Source organism: Castanea sativa, chromosome 6 (assembly GCF_040712315.1).
Source record: "Castanea sativa cultivar Marrone di Chiusa Pesio chromosome 6, ASM4071231v1".
In the NCBI taxonomy this organism is placed as follows: Eukaryota; Viridiplantae; Streptophyta; class Magnoliopsida; order Fagales; family Fagaceae; genus Castanea; species Castanea sativa.
In genome coordinates, this window is record NC_134018.1 from 34116728 (window position 1) to 34140027 (window position 23300).

Consider the following 23300-nt stretch of genomic DNA (forward strand, 5'->3'; position numbering starts at 1 on the left):
GTAGATTCGCCTCTCTAGTAGATTCTGAGGAAAAAATAGAGGAGTTTAAAGCTCTGTATAGGATCCCGCCCAGAGTGTCCATTAGATATTGTAAGTTAGGGGAATGGCATGAGAAAAGGCGGGAGGGAAAAGTAGTAATCCCAATGATTGCCTTTATAGAGGGGGGGATAAAAATCTCCATGGGCACAATTACTAGGGATTACCTTAGGGCCCACCGATTAGCTCCCACCCAGTGTGCCCTAAACATGTTTAGAATATTAGGTTGTGTAGATGCACTTAATGAGAGAATGGGTTTGGAACTTACCCATCATGATGTTAATTGGATCTATAACCTCCATCACCTAATGGGGTAGGGGTATTACCTAAAGTCTAAGTTTCTCAAGGTTGGGCTTATCCAATGCCTCCCTGATTCCAACAAAGGCCTAAACAAGGATTTTTTTTTTTATCGTGTCTGGGGAGCGGCACGATGGCCTCCCCTATCCAACAAGAGAGGGGCAACCACGTAGGGCTCTAAGTTTAGGTCAATTATTCCATAATCACCCCTTGCTCTTTCTTTCTTCTTTATGTCTGTATATATAACATTCCTTTGATTAACACTGATTTTTATTGATGATTTTGTAGACAAACACACCGCTATTCCAAACTTTGGTCTAGTCAACCAAACGAGTTTGGACAAGATCCTAAAGGCCGAGGTGTTCATCCACAGTGACGGTCAGTTCAGAGCGGCGCACCTAATTTTTGTATATACTCCCATATCCAAAAGTTTCCAAGCGCCGAAGTGTGTCATAAGGGCCAGCGACCCCCGCCTGCATCAAATAAGCATCGCCGCTCCAGGTTTCCTCCTTCCCGAGGGCATCCCCATCCCAAAAGGCACCCTCACCACACAACCTATCTTAGAAGGCGTTCCTACAGTAGCCTTTCCACCCCAACATACAACCGGTGAAGCTACCTTTTCCCAACCCATCATCAAGGAAGAGGAGGAAATTGTTGACGTCTCAGACTCCGAGGACGAATTTAACGTCTTCAACCAACCTTCTTTCCCAGGGAGTCCAGCCGGTGACCTCGGCATTACATCCTCACAACAAACAAGCCATCCACAAGAAGAACCCACCAGCTCGTACACGATCCTGATCTAATGCAGAGGTAAACAGAGCCTCCGAGACCTGATAGAGTCCCAAGTGGGGGGTCAAGAGTCAGGTAAGACCAACCAGCCCAAACGTCCCTCCTTTCCACCCACTCAACCACAATATGATGGCCAAGCTGATCTCAAAAGAAAAAGGGATCAGCTTAAGGGCAAGGATGTGGTGGAGGGGGGAAAGCGTCATCCTCCTAAGGAAGTTGAGCCCCAAAAAGGAGCCAAGCAGGGCGAACATCCCAAATGGCCTTGGAGAAGAGGGTTGAGGTTTAGGCTCCTACATCTACTCCAGCCTAGGCCCCGGCCATGATTCTAGATGGAGATGCTGTGACTACCGACGCCTCCATCAGAAGTTCTGATTCGAGAACCGCTGCTTACGTGGCAGACGTGTTAAAGCAAGCTCTTTTGCTGCCCGAGGATATGAACGAGCTGAGGTAGATGAGGAAGCATGAGGTCTTCCTTACACTGAAGAAAGAACTCACTCTGATAAGACTACCATTTAACTTTTCTTCACTTTTCATTCATTCATTTCCATTATCACCATTTTTTTTTTACACTTAACTTTTCTGACCTAAGTATGCTTCTTTGTTCCTTTTTATTACTGGAAAAAGGCTGTCCAAGTTGCTCACAGGGTGAGGAGATAATCATCAACACGCATAGAACAATGAAGGACGAGGAGGTCAGGCCCATTGCTACCCAGATGCATTTTGAGGTGGCACAGAAAAAGCTGCACAAGGTCACTGCCAAGCTAAACTTGGTAGAAAGTGATAAAAAGTGCGTCGAGGCAGCTCTTAAGGTGGCTGAGAGGCAAGCTTAGACTCAACGTCTGTAGCTTTGCCAGGCCAACGAGGACTACGCGGCGGTAAAGAAACAAATAGAGGCCCTTAACAAGAGTCTTTGGGAGTTTGAGAAGGCTAAGGAGGAAGCCAACAAAGCTAGAGAAGAAGCAAAAAAGGCTAAGGAGGAAGCTGAAAAGGCAAGGGATCAGGCCTAGTAGGATGGATATGATGCTAAGGTGGTTGAGACCAAGGAAAACCTTAGGTTTGAGGTCTCGGAGGTATGTAGACACTACTGCCTCTAGGTGTGGAATGAGGCACTCACCCAGGCTAGGGTTGATGCCTCTTCTACCCTCTGGAAGGCCAAAAGTGTCTACTATCCTCCAGTCATCCAGGCACCTAGCCTATCTGTCCCTAAGGCTGATGCAACCTCTTAGGGAGCAGATGCTAGAAAGGACAGCCTAATCAAAGCCCTTCCTTCCTCTAGCCATCCGTCCAAGGAGGTTAAGCAGTCTGAGGCCACTAGGAAACTAATTGAAGCAACCAAAGATGTGGCCCATGATGCTGCCTAAGTCCCAATTGCCCCCAAAGAGTCTGCCAAGGAGAAGGGATCTACCCAGCCAATGGAGATTGCCCTAGCGACCCTTCTTATCATCACCAAGGAAAACTCTAAGGGTAAAGGGCCTGCTTCTACCAACACAACTCCTAACCAGCCTCTAAATACTTCCAAAGACAAACTTGTGATAAAGATGAAGCCCTGATTTGTCCTCGTCTATTTTTTCTATCTTAGACTTAGTAGTTTTCTTTTTTTTAACTGTAATGTAATTTGACCCTTTGTAAGCAAGTTGCTTCTTCTTAAGGCTTAAATCAATGAAAGTTACAAGTCTTTATTTCATGATTATGATGTTTGTATCTTTTCCTTGTATAATTTCTATTTTACTTAGTACTTAATTAGCAGGACAATGAGATATGCCCCACTTTGTTATCTGTATAAATGATAATACCTTTCTAATTAATCAACAAAATCAAAAATTATTAAGCCAACAACATTAGTAAAGCGCACTATTAACTTCAAAATCCATACATCACAATAGAGTAATCATCCACATTATTTCCCATAAACCTAACGATCTTGAGGTAGTAATAAAATCTTGACCAGATAACAGATATGTTAGACATACTCACAAATGCTTTAAGTAATGCTCATGAACTTCTATTTGTTTAGGTCACTGTTGTGGGAATCTCCAAGGTATGTGATTTGAGGAGCCAAGCGTAACCAAAATTATGTTTTATACTTAGAAAAATGTTTAAAAAAATATCAATTTACCCAAGGTATGTGGTCCGAGGAGCCAGGCATAGACAAGGTTTTGTTTGAGACTTAGTAAGATAACTTGGAGTGTTAATTTACCCAAAATAGATAGTCCAAGGAACCAGAAATAACTAAGGTTCTATTTAACACTTAGAAAAATGTTAAAAAAAATATCAATTTACCTAAGGTATGTGGTCCGAGGAGCTAGACATAGCCAAGGTTCTGTTTGATACTTAGAAAAATAACTTGAAGTGTTAATTTACTCAAAGTAGATGGTCCGAGGAACCAAACATAACTAAGGCTTTGTTTAACACTTAGAAAAATGTTAAAAAATATCAATTTACCCAAGGTATATGGTCCGAGGAGTTAGGCATAGCCAAGGTTGTTAAAAAATATCAATTTACCCAAGGTATGTGGTCCAAGGAGCTAGGCATAGCCAAGGTTTTTTTCGAGACTTAGTAAGATAACTTGGAGTGTTAATTTACCCAAAGTAGATGATCTAAGGAACCAGACATAACTAAGGTTCTGTTTAACACTTAGATTAATGTTAAAAATTATCAATTTACTCAAAGTATATGGTCCAAGGAGCCAGGCGTAGCCAGGGTTCTGTTTGATACTTGGAAAAATACTTGGAGTGTTAATTTACCCAAAGTAGATGGTCCGAGGAATTAGACATAACTAAAGTTCTGTTTAACACTTAAAAAAATGTTAAAAAATATCAATTTACCCAAGGTATATGGTTTGAGGAGCCAGGCATAGCCAAGGTTTTGTTTGATACTTAACTATAATGAGAAATGTAACGCATAAAGCAATAAGCGATATATAACGGAAAAGACCTTCATTAATAATAATACCTTCATAAGTTATTTACATTCTAGGGACGTAATACAACATTTTCATCTAGATCTTCTAGATAGTAAGCCCCTATCCTAGCTACAGTGGCAATACGATACGGCCCTTTCCAATTGGGCTCTAACTTGCCCCAAGCTGGGTTCTTTGCAATACCCAAAAATTTTCTTAATACCAAATCCCTCAATGCTAGTGGTCTTGATTTTACATTCAAGTCATAGCCTTGTTTGAGCTTATGCTGATAGTACGCCAACTGAACTATGGCGTTTTCTCTTTGTTCTTCAATCAAATCTAAACTCCTTTCTAACAACCCATTATTGTTGTTTGGAGTAAAAGAGCTCATCATCAGCATTGGGAAACCAGTTTCGAGAGGAATTACAGCCTCGGCCCCATAGGTCATTGAAAAAGGGGTCTCCCCTATGGACCTGCGAGGTGTAGTCCGATAGGTCCAAAGAACGTGTGACAGTTCTTCCACCCATTTTCCCTTGGCATGTCCAACCTCTTCTTGAGCCCATTCACTATTACTTTATTAACAACCTCGGCCTGTCCATTCCCCTGTGGATAAGCTAGGGTGGAATATCAATTTGTAATGCCCAGATTGCAGCAATATCTTTTAAAAGCCGTACTATCAAACTAAAGGCCGTTATCTGAGATAAGGGTATGAGGAATTCCAAACCTGGTGACTATGTGTTTCTAAACAAATCTTTTTGCATCCAAGTCCCTAATATTTGACAGTGACTCAGCTTCAACCCATTTAGTAAAATAATCTGTGCCGACAAGCAGCCACCTCCTATTCCCTAATGCCTTAGGGAAGGGTCCTACAATATCCAAGCTCTATTGAGCAAAAGGTTAAGGGCTGGATAGAAGATTGAGGATTCCCCCTAGTTGATGAATGTTGGGAGCAAACCTCTAACACTGGTCGCACTTCGTCACATACTCTTATGCATCCCTCTACATATTTGGCCACCAGTACCCTTGAGTAAGTGCCCTATAAGATAAGGACCTACCTTCCATGTGACTTCCACAAATCCCTTCATGCAATTCTTCTAAAAGTAACTATGTTGCTTCAAGGTGTATAGGCAACAAATATGGTCTAGAAAAAGAGCGTTTGTACAGCTTTTGGTCCTCGGATAGCCAGAATCGAGGTGCCTTTCTACGTACTTTATCTGCCTCAGACTTCTCTTTAGGCAAGATATCTTCCTTAAGGAATAGCACTATGGGATTCATCCAACTAGGCCCCGCCCTGATCTGATGAATGCAGGTCATATCACCTTTAATCTCAATAGGCTTGTACAGGTCTTCAACTAGGATAACCTGAGGTAAGCCCTGAGCCGAGGATGTTGCGAAGGTGGCCAAGGAATCGGTGTAGGTATTCTTACTTTTGGGGATTTGCAATAAAGTGAAAGATTTAAACTTTGACAGCAAATGTCTTGCCTGATTCAAATATTCTTATATTCTCGGATCTCTGGCTTTCAATTTCCCTTCTACTTGGTTAACAACCAATCTTGAGTCAGAGAACATCTCTACTGCCTTTCCTTCCAACTTCTGGACTATGGTCATCCTAGCCAACACGGCCTCATACTCAACTTCATTATTTGTGGCCAAGAAGCCTAATCTTAAGGATTTTTCGATGATGATCATCTCAGGAGAAGCTATAACTAAACCCACTCCTGATCCTCTTTGATTTTCCACACCATCAACATACACCTTCTAGGACGAAGGCTCTTGGAGGGCGACCATGCCAACTGATTTTCCTTCCATGTTCTACTTGTCTTCTTTTTCTTCTATAGAGGGCTCAGCAAACTCGGCTACCAGGTCTGCAAGAACTTGGTCTTTAACGGAGGTACGAGGCATGTACTTAATATAAAAAACCCCTAAGATTGTACCCTATTTAGAAATCCTTCCAGTATAATCAGCATTCTGAAGTAACGATTTAAGTGAAAGTTGAGTTAGGACAACAACTGTATGAGATTGGAAGTGGTGGTGGAGTTTACATGTAGCGTGCGCCACTGCCAAAATGGCTTTTTCCAATGGTAAGTAATGAACCTCGGCCTCATGCACTAATTTGCTCATATAATAAACTGGCCTCTACACACCATTATCAACCCGTACCAGCACCAAGCTCACAGCATGAAAAGCATCAGCAATGTATGCAAACAAAACTTCATCCACCTTAGGTCTGGACATGATAGGTGGCCGAGAAAGGTATTCTTTCAGTTGCTGGAAGGCCAATACACACTCCTCGGTCCACTCAAATCCCTTCCATTTGTTTAGCAATTGGAAGAAAGGTCTGCATCTGTCTGCTGACCGAGAAATGAATTGGTTTAGGGCAGCAGTCATCCTGTCAGCTTCTGGACCTCTATGGGATTCTGAGGTGGCCAAAAATTGTTGATTTCTTTAATTTGGTTAGGATTGACTTCAAATCATCGATGAGTAACCATATATCCTAAGAATTTTCTTGAACCAACGCCAAAAGAGCACTTAGAAGGATTAACACGAAGATTGTGCATCCTCAATATCCCAAAGATATTCTCGAGATCACCAACATGCTCGGACTCTATTTTACTCTTGACCACTATATCATCTATATAAACCTCAATGTTCTTTCCTAGCTGTGGCTTAAACATCCTAGTCATCATCCTTTAATAAGTAGCCCTTGCATTTTTTAAGCCAAAGGGCATTACTTTGTAGTGATAATTTCCCGTAGGAGTGACAAAGGCAATTTCTCCTGATCTTCTAGAGCTAAAGGTACCTAATGATATCCTTGAAAGGCGTCTAGAAAACTCATTTGAGGATACCCAATAGTGGCATCCACCAATTGATCTATACGAGGCATTGGAAAGGGATCCTTGGGATAAGCTTTGTTCAAATCTATAAAGTCTACACATACTCGTCATTTCCCATTCTTCTTTTTCACTACCACTGTATTAGCTAATCATTCAGGATAAAACATCTCCTTGATAGCCCCTGCTTGTTTGAGTTTGATTACCTCCTTCTTGATAATTTCGGAATGCTCTTTTGATGATCGTCGAGGTAGTTGCTTCCTCGGTATGATAGTTGGGTTGACATTCAAATGATGATAAATGAAGCTCGGATCCATCCCCGAGGCCTTGTAAGCACTCCAAGCAAACACATCAATGTTTTTCCTAAGAAACATTATTAACTCGTCCTTCTCCTGAGGAGGCAGTTGAGCTCCGACCAGAAAGTACTTCTCCTTATTGTTACCTATAATAACCTTTTCTAACCCTTCACACTCTACCATCTCCATTGAATTCCCAGATAACACCAACTCCTTTGATTGCTACAAGCTTTGCTCATTTGATGTCGAGGACTCTCCTTTAGCCTGATGTTTAATCGCGGCCATTAAACATTGCCTAGCCATAGACTGACTTCCTATAAACTCTTTAACCTAGTCACCAGATAGATATTTCACCTTCAAATGCAAGGTAGAGGAGACAGCCCCCAAGGCGTGAAGCCAAGGTCTTGCTAGGATGGCTATGTAAGGAGGAAACACATCTATCACAATGAAATTTACGTCCACCACCTCCGATCCAGCTTGCACTGGCAATTTGATCTACCCCATTGGTATGACTACCTTCCTATCACAGCCTACCAAGGGTAAATCATAACTGGTTAAATCTCTAGACTTCAACCCAACCCCTTATACAAGTCAGAGTACATAATCTCTACTCCACTACCTTGATCAACCAATACCCGCTTTACATCATACCCTCCTATCCTGAGAGTAACCACTGATGCATCATCAAGTAGCTATAAGGTACTAGCCTTATCGTCATCAGAAAAACTCAGCACTGGACGGACCCCTATCCTGCTCCACTTCGGCTCTAGGAAGGATGTCCTTACAGGTGGTCGGGCTATGAATAACACCCTAGAGTAATGAGAACCAACTCCTCCCAGGGAAGCAAGAATAACATTGATGGTTCCTTAAGGAAGTTTCGAAGAAGCATCCCTTTGAAATCCCGATCCTACAAGGAGTCCCTGCCCGTTGGGGTGATATAGGAATTGCTTTAACTTGCCACTTTGGATAAGCTACTGCAAATGGCTCCACAGAGTTCGACAATCCTTGGTTATATGTCCTCGCTCCTAGTGGTATTGACAATGAAGGTTTTGGTTGCGCCTTGTGGGGTCTCCTCCCATTTTATTGGGCCATTGAAAGAAAGTTTCATTCTTGATTTTTTCTAAGATTTGATGCACTGACTCTTGAAACAACTCATTAACCACCTGTGGTGTAGCAGCAACCCCGGACTGCCTAGAAAAATCTTGCCAAGGACAATTATTATTGTACTTATCCGACCTGAAGTCCCTTCTGTCCTGAGAGACCACCTTCGCTTTGCCCTTTCCTAATTGCTAGTCCTCCTCAATCCTTTTATACTTGTCAATGCGGTCTATGAGCTGGCGTACATTATAAACCGGTTTCCCTATTAATGACTTCCTTAAACCATGCTCGGCAAGTAGTCCGACCTTGAAAGTTCTTATGGCCACATCATCGAAGTCCCCATCAATCTCATTGAACATCTTCCACTAGCTGTATGAGTACATCTTCAAGGTCTCTCCTTCTTGCATAGTCATGGACAACAGGGAATCTAAAGGCCGAGGGACCCTACTGCACATAATGAAGCGAGATCCAAATGCCCAAGTAAGTTCCTTAAATGAATCAATAGAACCTGCCCCAAGCCGTTAAACCACCTCATTGCCACAGGTTCTACACTAGAGGGGAAAATTTTGCACATCAGAGGCTCATTCTTGGAATGCACAGCCATCCTCTGATTGAAATGGTTCACATGCTCCACAGGGTCTGTTCGACCATTGTACATGGTGAATGTTAGCTAAGTAAAGCACCGAGGAAGTTTCCCTACGTCAATTCTATGCGTGAAGGGTGATTTAGAAATCTGGTTCAATGCTCTACTCATAGTGTCATTCCCCAGGCCTTTGCATGATGAATTCCTATTCTTATGGCCATGAGGGTTGTCCTTTTCATAGGAGAGAGACTCACTAGGGGAATCCTTGATTTGGGCCTGTAACCGCTATCCCCGCCATCATCAGAAGAAGGGTCAGAAATGGAAGGAGTTCGCTTCTGTCGTTCATGTCGTAACTTCCTCTTCAAATGATTAATCTCTAGTTGCATGGCCCTAGCACTATCCGCATGAGAAACGTGGCTTCCACCCCGAGATTGACTCGTGCCAGTATGGGTGGTGTGCATACTCCCTTCCTGGACCCCTCTTTGCTCAAGATTAAGGGGATGATCTTGATGTTAGGACCCCAAAGACTCTGCCTGGTGGGGACTTGAATCCACCATCACTGGACGTTACACTCAGTAAAACACTAAGATTTCCCACAGACGGCGCCAATTGTAAGGACACGTTTTGCACCTAAGCCCAAAATAGGAAGTGGATAAACCCAAAAGGCCCAATACAATGAATTTGTAGAAAATGGGTTAGAAATCTAGGTTCTAATGAGTTTAGATCACAATGACAATGGGCCAAGATTACAGTATGATGAAGATGGAATAGTTTGTATAGTGAAAATTGTCCTCGGATTCAAGCCGAGGAGATTGATTCTTATATTTCCTTCTCTTAAGGTCAGATTACAAATACTCTTATAAAGTCTACAGTGTTTTTCCTTCCTTTTATTCTCCAATACCCTTCTTCTGGGGGTTTTCTCTACCTTTTATATCATTCTTCCTCCTCTCTCTAACCTCCACATATGGATCAGTTTGTTTGTTCGGATACTTGTCCCATTAACCCCTTCCTAAAGCCTTTGGAAACAGTTGTAAGGCTGAGCCATGCTACTCAAACATCACTTCTTCATTAATGCGGCTAGAGAGTTAGTTGTAGAGCATTTAATGCAGTGGTAGCAGCTTTCCCTTTAGATATTTAATAGTTTTCTTTTGTCATATACTCTGGTGGTGCATATCCTTATCAACAAAGTCCCATGAGATGTTGCCTCTAGACGGTAGACAATCTATTCCAACCTCCGCTTAGCTAAGCCGAGGAAGTATTCCTCCTCCGACCACCTTCTCAGATGATCATGATTAGACTTTACCTCCCTGTATATCAACACGAACCCTTAGTAAGATATTTTTCCATCCTCAGACTGCTTAACATTCTCAAATTGGGCCTCCGGCCTAATATGTATATAAATATGTACTCCTGGACCTATCTCCCCCACACTAAAAATTTCAGCTTATTTGCAATTTCAACTTATTTTTGCTACTATTTATAGGTCCTACTGTACTTTTGGTACTATTCATGGGTCCCACTATACTATTCAGCTAACTTTTGCCTTTATCTACAGTAGTTTCAGCAAAAAAATTTCAGTTTTAACTAAATAAGCTGTTCTCAAACGAATACTTAATATTTAGTTTCTTCTATAAAGAGTCAATTTATCATCACTTGGCACGCATACATTTTAGCCATGTTTAATTTTTTGAAGATTTTTTTCCTTATATGTCTCTTTATATTACTTAAGGTACAATTAGAATTTAGAAGCAATTTACCAAAAAAAATAATTTAAAAGTAATTGTAAGGGGGAAGCCATTAATTTTCCTAAAATTGACTTACAAGTTTTATTAGGTAATAATGAATATAAGAGCATTCACATCAATTTCCTCAAAAAGATTTTCAAAAAGTTAGGGCCATGACCCTAACTTTGTAATCTAATGAATGTAAACAATCATAAACCACTATGCAAACTGGTACAAAAAAATAATTTGATTTAAAATAATAGCTATCACAAACCATCACTAAGAAATATGCTTATATGCTACAAAAATTAGGGGAAATAGGTGGTAGAAATAGAATTTATTTAACTATATGTTGGTCAAGGTTTTGTTTGTCTATATGTATCTTCTTTTTCTCCCATTTCAATTTTCAAACTATAAGATTCCACCCAATAAAAACCATATGGCACCTCCCCATGTACATAATGTTTGAGGATTTAAAGGGAAAAATGTTTGAACTGTAGGTTAACAACCTATTGCAATTATCTTTAAAATTTAAAAAAAAAAAAAAAAAAAACTTTATATGTACTACTTCATGCACCTACTGACCTACATAACCATAAAGCCATTTGTTCTCTGATCGCCCAATTCCTTTCTTCCATCTACCAACAATCTATATCCTCGCATGCAACTTATAAAAGTCATAATGTCTTTAATAGAGAGACTGATTTCCCATTGCTTATTCACCGTGGCTTTTATTATCATTCTTGCCTTGGCTTCTTCTTTCCATGTTGCTATTTCTTCTTCCTTTGCAACTTCACCTTCCAATATAGTAACAATGATGGGAAGAGAAGCAGAGGCTCTTTTGGAATGGAAAGTCATCCTTGACAACCAAACAATGGCAGCGCCACATTCAGCCCTAGGTGTTCCCAAGAACACCCTAACCTAAAAAAAATTATATATAATAATTAAAAAAATTATTTGTTTACCCTTTAAAAAAAATTAGGAATACCCTCAATTAAAATTAGGAACACCCTCAAATAAAATAAAATAAAATTTACTTGTTCTACTTTCAAGCAAAAAAAAATGCCCAAAAAAAATTTGAACTAAAATCTGAAGAAAAAAAAATTGTAACAAAGCAAGCCCACCAGGGAAAAAAAGCCCAACATCAATCAGTAAAGTAGACCCAATCTAAAGAAAAAAACAAGGTAAAACAAACTCAACAGATTACAGTAGCAAACCCACGGATTCTCAAAAAAAAAAAAAAAAAAAAAAAAAAAACCCATTATCGTGAAATCAGAAACCAAACACTAATAGATGTTGAAAGAAAGAAAGAAAGAAACCTAACCTAAAGAAAAAGAAAAAAAAAAAAAAAAAAAAAAAAAAACCTAACCCATAAACCCAATGTACTGAAAGCTCCAGAATGGCAGAACCAATGGATCGGAGAAAGACCTCAAAGTCCAGCTCTAGAACGGTAGAACACATCGGATCAGAGATCGATCTTCCTCACCTCGACGTGCTGCCTAACGGCGCCGCCCCTCAACCTCAAGCCTCCCTGCTCCCTTAACCTCAAGGTATTTCATCTCTGTCTTAATCTCTCTCTGTCTTAGTCTCTCTCTCTTTATCTGAAGAATGAAATTATGAAAGTGAAATGAAATTATGAAATGAGACTCTCTCTCTCACCTTATCCGGTTCTCTATTTCTCACTGTGATTGTCTGTTGCTTTTGCTTAGCTTTATTTATAACTTTATTAATATTTGCCCTATTTTTGGCTTTATCTGTTGGTGTTGGTGTTGGTGTTGGTGAGATACAATTAATTGTCTTTTAGTGTTGGTGTCTTTTGGTGAGATACAATTAATTGGCTTTATCTTATTGGCTCTAGTCTTGTGATTGGGGGGCCATGGGGCATTGGGGCTTGTCTGTTGAATTGGGGGGTGGATAGGGGCATGGGGTCGGGGTAAATGCACATGGGGTGTATGGCTGTGTGCTAGTGCAATAGTGCAACTAATAAACAATTATTTAATTAACCAATAATTAATTGGGGGAAACAACTAATAAACAATAATTAACAATTACATTATAAAAGACAAACAAATTAAATTATGTTACTATGTTAGGCTAAAAAAACATTAATAATTTTATAATTAATGAAACAACAATGTAACAAATTATAGTTTATAAAAGACAAACAAATCAATGAAACAACTAAACATCAATAATTAATAATTTTATTAATATTTCAAATGAACTTATAGTTTATTGTTTATTCTTTTGCTAGAATTATGGACAAATATTTTATAAGAAAACCACGTACCTAAGATTCATTTCCTATGCAAGATTCATCTTCATCTTCTAAGCAAATTCGTGTTAACTTTAACTTAGAAAATCTTCCTTCAAATCCTGGGCTACGAGAAAAGATATCATCTTATTGTCCTAATAATCATGATGAAATAAGAAGATATTATTTACAAAGGCTCTTGTCAACCTGTTTTCCAAAACAATGATGATTACCCTCTATCATATTTTTCTGGAAAGCCTCGTTGATTTATATCCAAATGGTATGTAAATAGAAAGTGGTTGGAATATAGTATAGACAAGAATGCAGTATTTTGTTTATATTGCTACCTATTTGGGCAAGATGTTGCAAGCTTACCCACCATGAAATTCAAAAAGACATTGTGAATGCAATTGCACGTGAAACATCCAAAGCCATCATCAAGGATCTTGAAAATAGGTTCTTTTCAATATTAGTTTATGAGTCCCGTGATATCTCAGTGAAAGAGCAAATAGCCCCCGTTCTTCATTATGTGAACAAAAAAGGAATTATTATAAAGTGGTTCCTTGATATTGTACATGTAGCAAGTACCACCGCTTTGTCCGAGGGCGAAGCCAGGAATTTTTGAATGGGGGGGCCAAGTTGCGACGCTAATATATTTATCAAGACAACTTCCCCACACACACACATATATATACACACACACATGCTTTTTTATTATATATACACACACTTTTTTATTTGATAAGTTATATATGTACACACACCCAACAAAAAAAAAAAAGTTTAGTATTTTCGATCAAAATTATTTTTGACGACGATCTTTCATAAAATAAAATTCATTTTTTTCCATTTTCATAGTCAAATTCTTATAAAGTTTCATTTTAAATACAAATTATCAAATTTTATGCTAAAGTAAGCAAAAAATCTTTCAATTGAACTAATGAAATTTTCAAAAACGTGAATGATCAAAAACTTGAAGGAATAAGTTAGGCTCCAAACATATTTAAAGCTACCTTGCTTTAACCCATTATATGACAACTAAAGACACATTTCATGTGTGGTTTTAGTGACAAATTTTTTTTTAATGAGTCAATGATTTGTTAATCGTCACATAACGAGTTGAAAAAGATAGATTCAAACATGTTTGATACCAAATTTTATTAAATATTTAATAAATATAAAAACACATTTTACAATAAAAAATATAATTGCAAAAAATAAAGCTATATCTCTATAACTATTAGACCAATTATTTTTTTTAAGAGCATTATTGGACTAATTCAAATATTTGGGGGGGCCAACTCTTATTTTTGTAGATTAAATTTTGAAAACATAAAAATAATTGTATATATATTTTTAAAAAATTTAAAATTTTGAGGGGTCCATGCCCCCACCCCCAACGCTTATACATGCCTCCGCCCCTGGCTTTGTCATTCAAATATGCTATTGAATGTTTACTTTGTAAACATAATTTGAGTTTATCGAAACTACGTGGGCAAGGTTATGACGGAGCTAGTAATATGCAAGGTGATATCAATGGTCTCAAATATTTAATTTTGAAAGAGAATAAGTCAACATTTTTTGTCCATTGTTTTGCTCATTAACTTCAATTGACACTTGTTGCCATTGCTAAAAATCACATTAACATTGCTGCATTTTTTTTTTTATGTGGTTGGAGGCTCTTGTAAGAGACAAGATGCTCTTCGAGATGCACAATTTGCCAAAATTAAAGAAGAATTAGAGAATGATGTACGTAGAAGTAGGCAAGGTTTGAATCAAGAAACAAACCTTAAACGTTCTGGTAATACAGGTTGGAGATCATATTATGGGACTATTCTCAACTTGATTTTGATGTTCTCTGCTATTGTTGATGTACTTGAGATTATTGAAGAAGATGGCCTCTCCGACCAAAAAGTTGAAGCTCGATCTATTATGAGATCAATTCTATCTTTTGAATTTGTCTTTGCTTTACACTTGATGAAAAACATTTTAGGGATCACATATGAGTTGTCAATAGTATTGTAAAAAAAAAAACAAGATATACTAAATGCTATGGATTTTGTTAAAGTGTCTAAGTAACGATTGCAAGTGATGAGAGATGATGAATGGATATCTGTATTCACTGATGTGTCTTCATTTTGTACCACACATGATATTCTTATCTTGAACATGGATGAAATATTTGTAGTTAATGGGAAGCCGCAACGCAACACCCAACAAAATACAAATTTACATCATTATCGTGTTGAGCTTTTCTACACAGTCATAGATATGCAACTTCAAAAGCTTAACAACCGTTTTTCAAAGGCGAATACCAATTTGCTACTTTGTATGGCTTGCTTGAATCCAAGTAATTTATTTGTGGCTTTTGATAAGGAAAAGTTGATACGTCTAGCAAAGTTTTATTCATCTGATTTTCTTGGGACAGATTTCTTAGCACTTGACTCTCAATTTCAGAATTACATTTTGATATGCGCAACAATGACTTGTTTTTAGAGTTTCAAGGAGTTAGTGAACTTGCTAAAAAGTTAGTGAACACAGGGAAGCATAAGACTTATCCATTAGTCTATTTGCTTGTAAAGTTAGCTTTGATTATTTTTGTCGCTACTGCAACAGTAGAAAGAAGTTTTTCAGCAATGAAATATATAAAGAATGAACTGTGCAGTCGAATGGAAGATCAGTGGATGAATGATTGCTTAATTGTATATATTGAAAAAGATGTAGCTTGTAGCAGTGATAATGAGACTATCATGCAATGATTTCAAAATATGAAAACTCGTAGGAAGCAATTGTAAACTTTATGTATTTGCGTGTTTTTTAATTGTTGTTGTTGTTATCAATATATGAATTTCTCTTTTTATTAGTTTATGTAATTTATGTTTTTTAAAGAACACCCTGAGAAAAATTCCTAGAGCTACCACTATTCAACATTGCGGGATGATCACTTCGGTCCTCTTGTACACATAAAAGCCCAATGTTAACACACCTCAAAAATCGTCTGGATTACAAGTTTCATGTATTGTTTGGTCCATAAATCTACAGCCTTGCCTTCTTTCCACAATTTGCATGCCAATTTATTATTGTATAAATTACAGACACCAAATTTTCCACAAACATTATACACACTACAATTGTTGCTTGGCTCCGCAGCGGACAAGGACCATGTCTCGATTGTGCTCTGTGTCCAATACTCTATCTTCCCACTAAAATTCATCGCCAACCTTGCATTCTCAAAATTAGCATCATTTTGATCTTCTGTTCTTGTGAGGAAAGTGTATAAACCCACCGAGCTTTTCCAATAAATCGTCATCCCCTCTTTGTTGACGATTGTTGCGTTCTGATTTCCGGCTGCATCTAGCATAAATGTGAAGTTCCCGCTTCCAGGGTCATCACGGCCTCTCCAAGAAGTCAAATTAATGTTTCCATACAACGACAGCGTCATGCCTGGAAGAAACGTATCAGTTGGATTTTTAAAGCTCTCCCACAGACTTGTCACATTACCGTATTCTTATGAGTATCCGTATAGTACCAGGTTTCCAGAATCCGTGAGATTCACAATCGTTTCTGTAGTATTGCAGGATTCACGCCAATTATAACATTCCGAATACCAATGAGCCTTCTCAGTGCTCGTATCCAACACCAGGAGATTGCCGTCTTTTGCAAATCCGAAAGCTTCTGTAGCATTGATAAGCGGGAGATCTCGGTTGGCAACCCATACAACTGTTTGCTTATTTGTCGTGTACCATATTCCAACATATCTTTTGCCGCCAAAACTTCCAGTAGGATTAAAGAATCCTAATTCAAACTTTCTTCCTGGCGAAACCAGAGTTTCTTCATTGTCTGATCTAATCCACTCGCCATACCTCAAAGAAACTCTATCAGCGCAACAAACATGAAAGGAACACAACAGTGTATTATGTACAAGATGATGAACATGGAACACAGCATGCAGTTTGCGGACCATCCTTTAATAACGTTGATTGCTCCCATTTTTCAACTTTCTGTTACCGTTATGAAAAAATGCACACGCACAAGTAGAATTTACTTTGTTGTATTTGTTAGAAGCAGTGTCGGTGTGGTTGCTGATCATCTAATTGCAGCAACTCCTGCTCTTTTGGCTGTCTTGGCACTAATTAAAATGACCTCGTGTTCTTGCTTGTTGACGCAAAGACTTCTTGGTCATCAATTTTCACTTTGAAAACTGGAAAAGGTTGCCAATAAAGTATGCAACGTGAACGACTTTTACCGTTTGATTTGAATCCCTCCTTTTTCCTTTACCTTAATTATTTGTTTCTTTTATAATCTTTTGGTTCTTTCGATAAGCATGCTTCATATATGACATGTCGTGCAAAAAAAAATCATTCTATTACGGATTTTAGGCCCCAAATTATACTACCAATTTTAAACTAAATTAGTTATTAGTCAAATTATGTCGGTTTACAATGATGGGTGCATGGCACCATTGTAGTCCAGCCCACATTCTATAGGACACCTAATTACATGAGGTAGTTGAACAAGCCACCAAAGTCATCTTGCTTTTTCTAATTTCTTGGAAGGTATCTTGGGCGTGTCTTACACACTGAAGAGAAAAAGGAAAAGCTGAAGCAAAATAGAGAGATATTCGGTCATTGAGTGAGATTGCTTATTTATTTATATATTATTATAATTAAGTTAGTGTCTTGCTCTTGTATGCGTGTGTGCATGCCCTTCGTTTCCTTTATAAACTAAAAAGAACTGAAAGTTTAGTAAGACCAATGAATAGTATTAAAAAGTGTAATGATAATAGTAAAAATAAACTGAATAATAAAAAAAAACTGCCTTTTTAAGCCAATACCAAACACAACCTTAGTCTTGTATGTATTTCATTAATCTTGGATTAAAATTTTTTTTGTTCATGATTCCTCCTAACTCCTAAGCTATAGTCCTGTTCCTGACTCTGTCTCTGTGCATAGAGTCTACTGGTGTTGAATGGGTGAAAATGCATACTTTTAATTACAACGGATGAAAATACGAAATCCCTACAATCTAATAAAGGATGATGTATCTCACATTAAAGGCATTCTTCTCCATACCGAGGAATTAGAAGCAAAGACTTGTATTAGAAGCAAACACTAGTGCTACATCTCCTCAACAACAGAATACGCACAACAGGAAAGCCGGGATACTGTCATGCAAGAACAGAGTAAGGAATTCTCCAAAGGCAGCATATGAAATTGCGTTTTTGGATTATTCGAAACTAAAATTGAGTTTTTCATCTTGTCCTTTTTGTTTTCCCGTTTCCTTTTTAACTATTTGATTGTTTCGACTACTTAACTTCTATGTTTCTTTGGTGTAGATGGAATATTAGATACAATTATATGGCAGCCTACGTGAATTACGACCTGTCTTTCCAATTAGAACATATTCCAAATGGCTTCATATGACCGCATTTGAAATGATCTACAGTGGAGACATGACATGTATGCCTATTCTTTATAAGTGCACTAATGGTACATGTGAATAGCATTCTCTTGAATCTCTTCCTGCTTATTGTGGCAATGAACAGTACAGCTCAAATGTAAGGCTAACTGTACCTCTTGATGAAAATTGCTAATAATGCTGTTCTAGGCTTCCAAATAATAGGAATAATTAAATGAAGGCAGTTGGTCTGAGTTTGAGACAATCAGAAATCAGTAAAGTACAATTAATACAAAGGAGGTTCAAATAGGAAACAATCAGACTTACATTGGATACAATGTAATCACATATCAACGACAATAAATAAAAAAGTATCAATATGACAGACATGAAATGTGCCTTAATTGTTCCTACGAGAACCATAGTAAGAATACTAGAAACTTCTGCAACACTGATAAAGAGAAAACAAGAATCATGAGAGCACTTATGCTATCCACCATTATCGGCCTTCTTCCATAGTACATGTTAATTCATTCAAACTTTCTGGTTTACTAGTAGAAGAAGTTTTGCTAGGAAGGGATCTTCTTACAACATAGGCTGGTTGTTTAGGAGTTGGGAGAGTTGCAGTTTCACTACCAAGCATGAAAACTACATTCGACATTGTGGGACGATCACTTGGGTTCTCTTGTACGCATAAAAGCCCAATGTTAACACACCTCAAAAATTCGTCTGCATTACAAGTTTCATGCATTGTTTGGTCCATTAAATCTAAAGCCTTGCCTTCTCTCCACAATTTCCATGCCTGGGACAATTTGAAAATCGAATTGGCAATAAGTAGAGTGCAGTAAAAATTAAAAATAACTATATGTACTTAATGCAACATACGTTTTCTTTGGTTTACTAATACAACATACTTACATAACCTAAAAGACTCAAACCATGCTCTGACTGGTGAAATCCTGTGTTCCTTTTTCCACTGATAACCTCAAGTACAACTACTCCAAAGCTGAAGGCATCAGACTTGATTGAGAAAAACCCATCCAATGCGTATTCTGGAGACATGTAGCCGCTGCACAACAAAAATTGTATAAATTTTCAGTGAATTTGGGAGCATAGATGGGAGAACTGAAAAATGTAATTCAAAGTCTAAACAAAGAGCTTTCATAATCAACTATCTGCATCAAACTTACTAAGTTCCAACAATTCTGGTTGTGGTTGCCTCAGTTTGTTTGCCTCCAAATATCCTTGCCAAGCCGAAGTCTGAAATCTTGGGGTTCATCTCCTCATCTAGTAGAACATTGCTTGTTTTCAAATCTCTATGAATAATCCTCAACCTAGAATCTTGGTGAAGATAGAGCAGCCCTCGAGCAATTCCCAAAATAATGTCAAAGCGTATCTTCCAATTCAGTAACACACATAGCGTCCGATCTTTCATGCCATTTTCCATTTTAGAACATTTTTAAGTAATCATATTAAGCAACAATATAATATGCAGTAAAAATATTTAAACTTCAGGTTTAGAGTCTAACCAAATAAAGAGGAGTCTAAGCTTTTGTTTGGCATGTATTCATATAGTAAAAGTTTTTCATCTCCTTTGATGCAATAGCCCAAAAGTCTAACAAGATTCCGATGCTGAAGTTTAGCAATTAAAACAACCTCATTCTTAAATTCCTCCAAGCCTTGTCCTGAACCACTTGAGAGCCTCTTTATAGCAATTTCTTGTCCACCTGGAAAGGAACCCTAAGAGAAAACTCCCATAAGCACCATCCATCATTAATCGGAAACTAATGTTTAAAATTAACTAAATGGATACCAAAAAGGTTAAATTACCTTGTAAACAGGCCCAAAGCCCCCTTGTCCAAGCTTTTTTGCATCTGAAAAATAATCCGTAGCGGCTAGTATGCTTTTCAAATTGAAAAAGGGTACATCTATGCCTTTTTTATCATCTTCTCTAAATTTGCCTGAGTCTATCAAATCTTTGACTTGTCGCTCACTGTCATATAGGCGAAATGCTGCATTTGCCTGATTTCTTTCCCTGTTAACTGATTCTAAAAGATTAAATTGAAATTTCAATCTCTTGCTAACTGTATGGAAGAAACAAAAATATTTTCATTTTGACACAAGCAATCAAGAATATATGGTTGTTTTCACACCGGTTACCTTGTCCTTTAGCCTCTTTTTTTCTTGTAAAATAATATAAGTAACAGCATGCAATAACCATCAAAGTTGCAATAATCATCAGGATAATTGGATCAAATTGCTTCTTCTTGTAGGAAGATCCTTCAGACTTTGCGTGATCATCTTCAAAAAATGAATAGAACAATAAGTAATAAGTGGACGACATTATGTATATAAATATAGGTACTAAGTTACATTGCCAGAATAGAAACTAAAACATAAAAAATAAAATCAGGTTTAGTTTGATTTTAAGTCACAGGAGTAAATGTTATATTGTTCTATGATTCTGTTTTATGTGTCCAAAGCAAACAAAGTATGTGAAAGGTGTAAGTGCTTGTTAGCTGGATCCTAAATGATGGTGATGCCAAAAGGGGTTTTGGTAATCCAATGAGTGTTGCACATTTCGAGCCAGTAGATCAAAACATATATGAAAATCGATGGAAAAAGTACGCTTGCCATGAAGTTCTGGCTGGCTTGACCTTCTGTTGTAGCAGAGGATACATGAATGAACAACAACAACAACAACAACAAATAAACTCAAAACTCAAAGGTCAAGAGATAGGTCTGTGTTAATATATATCAGATTTTTTTTTTTTTTTTTTTGGAGGAAAAATGAACAAGTGGGTGCCTAAAATTCAAAATTCCCTTCTGAAATGAACTGTCACTATGTGCCACAACCACCATAATATGACAAGGAATTGTGTTATTCTAAACTGAAATTAAGTTTCAGTATTAGAACAAACACTTGGCCAATCGTGTTGCATATGGAATTGGGTGCATAGAATTCCCAATTTGGCCGTGCTTGAAGAGGAGATTGAAAAGTAGACTTACCCTTCTTCTTCTTCTTCTTCTTCTCTTCTTCTTTATTATTATTATTATCTTTGAAGGAGGCTGATTTTCAAATTCAAACCCAGGAAATAAATATCACGTCACTTTTGTTGGTGGAAGACACTTGTAATCACACCAAACCCGACTGTCTAGAAAAATTTTAGCCATTAAAGACTGGAATTAATCAATCAACCCCCAGTCCCCACATCCTGCAAATCTGCTATAGTGCTATATAGATTACATTATAAACAACAACAAGAAGCAAAAATTAAGTACCTATGTCAGAAAGACCCACACGGACATAGAGTTCTCGGGCGTCACTGCCTCCATCTATGGACTCCTCCTGGATATTGTTGACATCGTCTGACCAAATCCAGCAGGTGGCCGTATTAGCCTTTGCACGGCTCATTTCTGTACTTCGAAATGAATAAGCCTGGCAGCGACAATCGCTAAGGCATTCCACTTTGCATTCATGTGCACTCTGCTTATAAATTCCATTGCCACCGTCGGTTCCCACTCCAGTTATGTTCAACATCAAGAAATTATCACCCTTGCGACAAATGGAGTAGTTTCTAGTGCACCCCTCTGAATAAAACCCAGAATTCCAATGATTTAGTGCCTTTGGCTGAAACCCATCTAAACAGTTGCACATGGGACTTTTCTCAATATTGCAGCTGCCAAAGGAACCACAAGCATTAAACACGCTGCAATTATCTCTTGGTTCCATATGGGTCAAACTCCATGAGGCAGGGGCTGTATCGTTATCCAACTTATAAAGCTTTATATGACCATCAAGATCCATTACCAGTCTCATACCGTAATAATCCAACCGTCCAGGGGTAGTACTTGTAAGAGTCTTATTCTTAATCTTATATGTCGATCTTCCAGTACCCGATGTAGAGTTAGATAGCAAGTTGGATATTGCTGTAAAAATAAGATTGTTGTCAGAGTTAAATAACTCTCCTGATAATCCACTTTTCCAGTATGGAATTGCTCTATTCTCAATTTTGTATTGGTTTCCTCGATCTTGGTCTTGCCGGAAAGTGTAGTTCCCTGGCGCAGGGTCAACTTGACTTTTCCAAGAAGTTAAAGTCATCTCTGCATTCATCTTCATTCCAGGAAGAAATGTATCAGTTGGATTATCAAAGCTTTGCCAGAGAATTGTTTCTGAGCCAGCTTGACCTTCGATAAGAACTAAATTCCCAGAATCCAAGAGCTTCACTGTCCTATTAGAAGAAGTTGATCCACCTATATTAGCTGACCATAACTTTTTAGTATTGTCTAGTACCTGTAGGTCGCCATTCTCTGAAATAGTAAAAGCCCCAGTGGTTTTGGACGGTACTGGCTTAATACGGTTGGCAACCCATACAACTACCATTGAACTTGACTTGTAATACCATATCCCTATATATCTTCCATACTTAGAGCTTCCACTGGGGGTGAAAAAACCAAGCTCAAATCTTTTTCCGGCTGATACAAGAGATTCTCCCTGGCTGTCATTAATTGGGTTGCGAATTGTTAAGGTATCTCTAGCAGAGCAAAATGAAAAGGAAGATAGAAACAAGAATGTGTATATGGCACAGAATGAAATATGACTTGCAGACCATGTAAAGGCCATTGTTATTCTGGTTTTGCTGCTTGTGGTTTCTGTTATGAGAGAATGCGGTTAAGTTGTGCGCACTGTTGTGGCCTCGGTAGTTCACTTATGTGATGCCCACGAGGTCTTCTGCTACAATCCAAGTCTTCTAGCTAAAAGTTATTAAATCTTGTGCCTTTTAACTGAATAGTCTACGCGCTAAAAGTTGACTTGGTCAGGAAATTACAATGTAATAAGTTTCGGTTTGCATGAGGCAGGTGAAACAGGTTAGCTTTTTTCTATTGATGGTTTCATGGAAATAGGGAAACCTTGCTTTTAGTAATTGACATACATGATGCTGAATTGTAGCCCACTTCAATTCATTCAATTGAGAGTGTAAAAATCAACAGGAAATAAATGATGTGATAATCACACTCTACCTTTTGTTTCATACAAGATAGAATTTTTACTCTAACCTAATTTAAGTGTATATATATATATATATATATATATA

The 23300-nt window shown here is 38.0% G+C and overlaps 1 protein-coding gene and 1 pseudogene across 2 annotated transcripts; both read right to left on the reverse strand.

Moving 5' to 3' along the window:
- LOC142640593 (G-type lectin S-receptor-like serine/threonine-protein kinase At4g03230) overlaps positions 1–16797 on the reverse strand; it is a 59744-nt pseudogene extending 42947 nt beyond the window's left edge.
- Positions 16798–18397: 1600 nt separating this feature from the next.
- Positions 18398–22942, reverse strand: LOC142641320 (G-type lectin S-receptor-like serine/threonine-protein kinase At4g03230). Of its 2 annotated transcripts, none has more exons than XM_075815730.1 (7): positions 21487–22942; positions 20365–20505; positions 20035–20246; positions 19734–19944; positions 19395–19632; positions 19123–19273; positions 18398–19006 (listed from the first exon to the last, which is right to left on the reverse strand). In XM_075815730.1, exons 1-7 carry the CDS (start codon positions 22826–22828, stop codon positions 18704–18706), a joined length of 2598 nt encoding a protein of 865 aa, XP_075671845.1. In that variant the 5' UTR covers positions 22829–22942; the 3' UTR covers positions 18398–18703. The 2 variants fall into 2 exon arrangements, with proteins under 2 accessions (XP_075671845.1, XP_075671844.1); XM_075815729.1 differs by having other exon boundaries at positions 20035–20252.
- Between the last annotated feature and the right edge of the window lie 358 nt (positions 22943–23300).